The following is a 7,843-nucleotide window of genomic DNA, read 5'->3' as shown; positions in this document are numbered from 1 at the left end:
TGTGTGTGTGTGTGTGTGTGTGTGTGTGTCTGCCTGTGCATTCACTAGTGTCTCAGGACTTGCTTTAGGGGTGGGGAGGTGGACATGTGTGTGTGTGTGTGTGTGTGTGTGTCTGCCTGTGCATTCACTAGTGTCTCTGGGTGTGCGTGGCTGTGTGAGGGTATGTGAGTGCGGGCTTGTGTGTGAGAAGCTGGAGCAGTGGAATGGGCCATGCTGGCTGGCTGCAGTAGGAGGACAGTGAGAGCCAGCGCTCCTGAAGTTCTTTCCCCGCCCCACAGGGCCAACAGCCACTGCCCACGCTGGCTTTCTTGTCTCTGAACTTGACCTTGGGCCCCAGCACCATTCACCCTATCCTTACAGGAGCTCCTGTGCGTTTGGCCTCTGGCCTCTTCCTCCCTTGTCCCCTGGTGACCTTAGCCCTCCTAGGACTTTGAGCTCTACACGCTGCTGCTTCACAAATCTGGGATGGAGCCTTGGCCCTTGTTGGGGCCTCCAGCTCCACCTGTGCTCCGTGAGAGGGTTCCATGGGGCATTGGAGAGGAGGCAGCGCCATACAGGTCTGCGTCGTCCAGGGTAATTTTCTGTGATGATGGCACGTTCTAGATCTGTGCTGTTCAGAGCCTTGGCTAGCAGCCATGTATCACTACTGAGCATTTGATACAGAATGAGTGCAACCAAAAATCTGGATTTTTAACTTCATTTGATTCTTTTTATTTTTATTTATTTTAAAAGACTTATTTATTTATTTATTTGACAGAGATCATAAGTAGGCAGAGAGGCAGGCAGAGAGAAAGAGAGAGAGGAGGAGGAGGAATTGGGCTCCCCACTGAGCAGAGAGCCCAACTCTGGGCCCGATTCCAGGACTCTGGGAACATGACCTGAGCCGAAGGCAGAGGCTTTAACCCACTAAGCCACCCAGGTGCCCCTAATCCTTTTTTTTTTTTTTTAATTTTTAATTTTTTATAAACATATAATATATTTTTATCTCCAGGGGTACAGGTCTGTGAATCGCCAGGTTTACACACTTCACAGCACTCACCATAGCACATACCCTCCCCAATGTCCATAACCCCCTAATTCTTTTTAATTTAAACAGTTAACTTGGGCTAGTGGCTTGTGCATACCTTAGCTGATAGCTGTCCCAGAGGGGGATTTTGGATGAAGAGGTCAGCTCTCTGTGGGGCTCTGTCTCCTGGACCCCTTCCCAGTCTTGCTTCCAGGGCCCATCTGGGCAGGAGGGGTGAGCCAGCCCAGGTGTGACCTGCCTTGGTGGTGAGCCTTCTCCTGGAGGGGAGCCTGTCTAGGTGTGAGCCAGCCCTAGTGGTGTGCCTGCATGGGTGTGTGCCTTTCATGGGGGTGAGCCAGCCCAGCTATGTGTGTGACCCTGATGTGAGCAGGCCTAGGAGGGCTGTGGCCATGTGCAGCGGGAACCCAAAGGTGAGGGGGCACTGTTGGGTCTGTACGTCTCATCTATGTATGCCTGTGGATGCGGGGGGGCTACCCTTCAGGAGGTCCTGGGAGGTAAGGATGCGCTCACCGGGAGTCCTGGCTCTCTCGGGGCCTCAGTTCCCCTACGTCTGTGGACGTCCATGACCAGTGTGAGGGTCGGAGCCAGGAGGACTGCAGGCCCTTGGGATGGGCCCTTCCCTATGCCAACCGGAAGGGGTGCCGAGGCCCTGTCTGACTGTGCACCTGGGCATACCCACAGCTTGCCTCTGCGCTTCTGGGTGAACGTGATCAAGAACCCGCAGTTCGTGTTCGACATCCACAAGAGCAGCATCACAGATGCCTGTTTGTCCGTGGTGGCCCAGACCTTCATGGACTCCTGCTCCACGTCTGAGCACAAGCTGGGCAAGGACTCGCCCTCCAACAAACTGCTCTACGCCAAGGACATCCCCAACTACAAGAGCTGGGTGGAGAGGTAGGCAGCACCTGATGGGCCGGCAGGCGGGGGAGGGGCCAGGACCCCGCTCACCGCCCCCCTGCCGCCCTCGGCCCATCGGCTGCCCTGGCCCACCTGCTGCCCCCCCACAGGTACTACGCAGACATTGCCAAGATGCCCGCCATCAGCGACCAGGACATGAGCGCCTACCTGGCGGAGCAGTCGCGGCTGCACCTGAGCCAGTTCAACAGCATGAGCGCCTTACACGAGATCTACTCCTACATCACTAAGTACAAGGATGAGGTGAGCATGTGCGCTGGTTCTGGCCCGCCCGGCTCAGACCCCTGCCCGATGCTGCCAGGCACACGCCCCCTGACAAAGCCCCTGCAGCTACCCCGGCCCCTCCCCATGCCTCAGGCTGGCCGGGCGCCTCCTGCTGTTCCCCCTCTGCACCCCGACTGGCCTCCTCACTCACTAGGGCAGGGAGGGAATGCTGTCGTGACTCCCTGCCAGGCCTGGGCTACACTAGCTCAGGGATCGTGCTTCTGTCACCGTGGGGCATGGGGGAGTGGACGGCTGTATCTTTCCCAGGTGGAGACTGTGGGTCAGGTAGTGACTGTGCCCTGAGGGCCCTGTTTGCGGGATTTATTGGCCTGGGGGGCTGTCTCCAGGGCAGGGCAATGGGCCTTTCCTCAAGTTTCAGCACCTTCCCCCATTGACTTGGAGTGAGGCTTCAGGAGGCCTCCTAGGCATCTGTGCCGACCTGGGGCTCCGTGAGCTGTTTGGGGAGCAAGGATGGACTTATAGGCTGGACTGGAGAGGACACAAAGGCCTGGAGCAGCAGGATGGGCCTGGCCAGTGCTAGGGCCCTGAGGCCAGTGTGGGCTCTGTGGCAAGACCACAGAGGCCAGGATGCTGAATCAGCTGGCCCTGGGGGAGGAGTAGGGAAGACTGAGGCACGGTTCGTCCCTTGGTATGCAGGCCTCAGGGAACTTGGGCTGTTCCCCGAGTGAGATGGGCAGTCAGGGTTTGGAGCCGTAATTGGAGCCAGATAGCAGGGGACGAGAGGGAGGCAGGGATCAGCAGAGGCTGCAGCCATGCTCCTGGGCCGTGGGGTTCAGGGGCTGGGTGTTGCCTCTCTGACTGGGTGTGGGCCCATCTCCAGACCTGTGGCTGAGTGAGAGGAAGTAGGGCAGGCTGCAGGAGGTATGGGTCTCAGGGGCGTCCAGCTATTCAAGCATGAGGGGGCAGACTGGAGAGTACAAGAGTCTCGGGCTCTGGGCCCAAGTGTGGGGTCGGCAGCTGAGAGAAGGAGGCACCTATGTAGGCGTGGAGGAGGCAGCCGCAGAGGTGAGTCCAGAGCCGGGAGGGGCAGGCAGAGCCTTGGGACTGAGAGCCGGGGACAGGCCACGGCCGATGGCCAAGTGCCGAGGAGGACAAGTGACCTGCAGGGTGGGTACTGAAGCCCGCCTTCTTGCGGCCCTCAAGGGGAACCGGGAGGAGCTAGCAGTCCTTTCTGAGAAGTCCTCCTGTAAGGGGTGCAGAGAAACAGGTGGTAGGTTGGGGGACTTGGGTGCAGGGAGGTGGTGGCAGGCTGGTGCTGGAGGGCTGACGGCCAACAGGACCCAGGAGCATGGGCAGAGGGTCCAGCAAGCGCTCAGTGCCTCAGGCGGAGCTGGGGTGCAGAGCAGGCTGTGAGAGGTGTCCATGCCCCAGGAGGCCGGTCCCTGCTCAGTCAGACCTACACCGAGAGGGCTCCAGGGCGGGCTCTGATGAAAGCCCGGGTTGGGGGCCAGGGTCGGCATACTGACCTGGGGGACTCGTTCTCCACACGGGGATCCTGGGAGTCAGGCTCAACCCAGGCCCCTCAGCGTGGTGCCAGCTCCAGAGTCCCTGCAGGTTGTGGCAGGGTGACATGCTTCCTGGGCACCCCCCACCCCGAGATTCCGTGTACCCACCCCATGGGAGTAGGCAGCCCCGGCTGGGCCCGCTGACGCCCCGCCTCCCCCTGTAGATCCTGACAGCCCTGGAGAAGGACGAGCAGGCACGGCGGCAGCGGCTCCGGAGCAAGCTGGAGCAGGTGGTGGACACGATGGCCCTGAGCAGCTGAGACCCTTGGCCGTCACCGCCCAGCGGGAGTTGAGCAAGAGGGCCCGCATGGGTGGCCTCTGTCTGGCAGCCAGAGCTGGGAGGCCTCGGAGGCAGCCTCGCCCTCAACTGTGCCTATGCCAGGGCGCTCGGGGCCGGGCGTGTGGTCCAGCATCCTCCTGGCCCTCCACCTCCTCTTCCTGCCTGGCGAGGGCCCCGACTCTTCGTGGTGTGGGTGACCGTGCCTACTGCACCTCCCGTGCCCAGAGCTGCTCACCACAGGGCGGGTGGGGGGAGCCCCAGTGTGACCAGGGACTTCTTGGGAGGAGAGGGTGACCACCAAGGACCTGGGGGTATGGCTGGAGCCCTCTGGGAAGGGGGTAGCCGGCCTGGTCCATCTCCTTGAGGCTGTGCTGCTGAGGTCAGAAGGGCCAGGACGAGGGGTAAGGAGGGCACCCGCCGTTCCTGGCTTCCTGCGCGGAGTGGGAGGCCCGGGCCCCGGATGGCATCCCCGGGGGGGGAGGCCGAATGCCGGGGGCCCGGCCAAGGGTTGCTGAAGTCGTCCACCTGCCGCCGCCCACCTGCTGCGTGTGGCACCCCCAACGCTCGCTGCTGCACCACCGCCGCCGTCCTCCCAATTCACCGCGTGCTCTCCGCGGCCGCGGCCGAGGCCGGAGCGCCACGTCAACCTCGCCCAGACAGGCCCCAGCTCCCTCCTATGGAGGGGCTGCAGAACGGCTTGCTCAGCGCCCCTACGTGACTTCCAGAAGGACTCGGTGACTCCTCTCCTGTCCTCAGGGCTGTGCCTCTGGGAGCCACTGGGGCCTGGGGCTCCGGGCCATGAGCGCACGTTCCCATTATTTATTCCCCTGCAACGCCGCTCCTGGCACCAGCCCCTGGGTGGGCTGTGCTCTCCCCGGCTGAGTGGGGCTTGGGAGCACCCCCCGGCCACCCTTCTCCCTCATACCCCTCTGTGTCCCCTGCTCTCCATGCCCACCTTCAGCGGCTTCCAGTCCAGCATCTCTGCAGTGCCCCTCACGGGCGGCGGGACATCTGGGGGACTTGTTTTGGGTTTTTTTTTAGGGGAACTCTCTGGGTGGGCACTCGGGGCTGTGGCAGGGCCCCTGGGAGTAGGACACAGTGACCAGAGGGCCTGGAGGTCGGCTCTGCCCATCCGGCCCTCAGTGAGCAAGAAAGAACACATTTTTAATTAAAAGAACTCTGTACATATATATATATATATACACATATATATATATGTGGCTCTAGCCTCAGTCTCCAGCCCCAGTGGGGTCCTGTACAGTTAACTGGAGGAGGAGAAATTTTACGATGTAGAATAAGGAAGTTGAGGCAGTGGGAAAGCAATACCAAATGGTCGTGGAAGTGGCCAGGGCCTCCCTGAGTGGCGCCCCCAAGGCCTCTGCCGCCCGACCTGCGGGCCACCCTGTTTTCGTTGTGACGTACAGAGGAGAGAACTCGCCGGCCCCTCGAGCGTCCAGGGCGCGGGGCCGTGGATTCCTGCATGACCGTGCTAGCGTTTAGTCTGACTTGAACTTTTTAAAACTGCAAGTGTTGAATACTAGAGGTTGTTAGACCCCGTTTTTTATGTTTTTTTAATTAATCAGTCACTTGTGAGCGCAAACAAGCGGCCCGGCCCCTTTTCATGTTCACTTTTTTGACGGTACTCAAGATTCCCATGGACTTTAAGGGACAGCTAACTGTGGCCAGCCCTGCGCCCACGGGCTGCCCGTCTTGGGGTCCCCCCTCCTAAGCAGCGTGAGCCACACCCTGGAGATGAGGTCAAGGGCCGCTTCCTTCCGTGGGGGAGCTCCATGAAGGCTGAGCGCTCCTGGTGCAGGAAGCTAATGGAACAGGCCAGACAGGGGTTCCCATGGGCACCGGGCAGGGCTCGGGCCTCCCGCTGCAGTATGTGCCCTGCTGGAGCTCAGGCAAGCCCCCTGCCCCAGCGCAGCCCCTGTGGACTCGTCCCTGGGCAGCCGAGTTGAGGCTGGTCCGGCTGGAGATCTGGCTGTATTTGGTAGCCGCTCGCCTTGGCCTAGATTCTCGTCCCCGGGTGCACTCCTGCCTCCCCTCTGATGTTGCCTGGCCGGGCCTGGGGCCAAGCCTCCGTTCCCCTCCCCCCGGAAAGTCTTCCCAGGGTGCCGGCTTCTATGCGAAGCCCCCGTTCTTCCAGTTCCATGAGGGTCAGGTTGGGGCTCCTCAGCCCCTGTGTCCCTCCTGTTCAGAATCCAGTTCTGGCCCCTTCCTCTGCCCTCCCTGGTCCCCGCAGAGCCGAGCGCCTGTGCCTGCCTCTGTGAGGCGACAGGTTCAAGGGTGGGGCCCTCCCTGTGCCCTTGTCACCTGGACGGTGGGCAGGCAGGGCAGTGGTAGCAGAGGGAGGCCAAGCACTTTAGCAGTACCTGTTTACATGCGAGCCCATGGAGCTGGTCCCCAGCCTGCCTCACCCCTGCAGCAGGTCCCATGCCGGCCTTCCTGCTGGTACATGCTGTTAGGCCCTGCCTCTTCCTCATCACTACTTCCCACGGCCCTCCCAACTCTGCAGCACCCTGCCGGCCCCTCTGCGTGTCCCTCTGGCAGGGGCTCTCACTCCAGGCTCTGGCACTGGCACGGGGGCCTGGCAGGGGCCTGGAATTGAAGCCCTGCTCTGCGCAACGAGGGTGGGCGCCGTTGCCTGGAAGGCCCCTCTGCTGCCCCAGGGCTCGGGGGATCCAGGCCTCAGTGTGGGAAGCAAGGGCTCCTAGCCTGTCCCAGACACTGCTGCTGTTGCCTGCTGCAGGCCACGCCTATCCACCCCCCTACCTGGCCTTCCCTGTGCTTCCCTGCCCTTCCCCGATCCACAGGGTCTCAGGAGTGCCCCCAGACGACTTACACCTCTGTCTGGGAGCCTGGTCTCTCCATATACCTCGAGCTTGCCCTGTACTCCCCAACCCAGGGCCTGAGGGGCTGGGACTGGGAGCTGTGGAAGAGGGACCTGGGGGGCCCAGATGGATGGCCCCAAACCTCCCTCCTGCCCTCCCTGATTTGGCCTTGCTCAGAGTACCCCCACCCCGGTTCCCCAGTTCTGGATCTGATGGCTCACGTCGTTGGTGCTACACAAGCTAGAATAGATATATTTAGAGAGAAAGAAAGATATTTTTAAGACGAAGCCCACAATTAGCTGTCCTTTAACACCACAGAGCCCCCACCCAAAAGAAGAGTGATCACTTGGCGGGCCGGAGCTGCCCGCCCAGCTATCGCTGTCCTGCAGGAGCAGCGCGGCTGGCGGGGCGGTCGCCCGCGGATTGTGTAAATATACGGCTATTTCCTATTTTACTGTTCTTCAGATTTAGTACTTGTAAATACACACACACATTAAGGAGAGATTAAACATTTTTGCTAAACCTCTTGGCTCCGAGTGTTGGTTGCTGGGAGCGCTTGGGGGCGGGGCCTGTGGCCCAGCAGGTGCACCCCATGCTCCAGCCTTGTTGCCTGTGTGGCGCCAGGCCCCTTGCCTGCTGGGCTGGGTGCCCGTCGGCCCCCAGTGGGGTTCACACCAGCATAGCACCATCACTCCAGAACTGCCCGCAAGAGGAGGCTCTTGGGTGTCTGGGGACCTCGGATGCACTCTGGAGCCACCAGCAAGACGGAAGGCCACTGAGGCCTCAGCCCCTTGGGGACCCCATACACGACTTCCCAGAGGTTCTCCCGGTGCTTCTCCTGGGCAGCCAGCTTACGATCACCTGGCTTGGAGCTCTGGTTCCTGGGGGGCCTTGCTGAGACGCAGACACCGCTCCAGAGAGCCCAGAGCGGCCCAGCTGTCCTGGGGATTCCAGGCCACCTTGAACGGGGAGGGCTGGTAGCCTTGTTGACCAG

At 61.2% G+C, this 7,843-nt stretch overlaps 1 protein-coding gene across 1 annotated transcript in view; it reads left to right on the top strand.

Annotated features, from left to right (window-relative positions):
- Window positions 1-7,371, top strand: part of LOC111159000 (plexin A1) — a 49,741-nt gene extending 42,370 nt beyond the window's left edge. The window contains exons 30-32 of the mRNA XM_022521359.1: window positions 1,709-1,921; window positions 2,035-2,185; window positions 3,897-7,371. Coding sequence (XP_022377067.1) covers window positions 1,709-1,921; window positions 2,035-2,185; window positions 3,897-3,992 — 460 coding nt within the window. The 3' untranslated portion in view covers window positions 3,993-7,371. The remainder of the gene's footprint in view (window positions 1-1,708; window positions 1,922-2,034; window positions 2,186-3,896) is intronic.
- Window positions 7,372-7,843: the final 472 nt, after the last annotated feature.

Source organism: Enhydra lutris, unplaced genomic scaffold (genome assembly GCF_002288905.1).
Source record: "Enhydra lutris kenyoni isolate GAN:26980312 unplaced genomic scaffold, ASM228890v2 scaffoldscaffold66, whole genome shotgun sequence".
NCBI classification, from domain to species: domain Eukaryota; kingdom Metazoa; phylum Chordata; class Mammalia; order Carnivora; family Mustelidae; genus Enhydra; species Enhydra lutris.
This window is presented reverse-complemented; position numbering and strand designations above follow the sequence as displayed.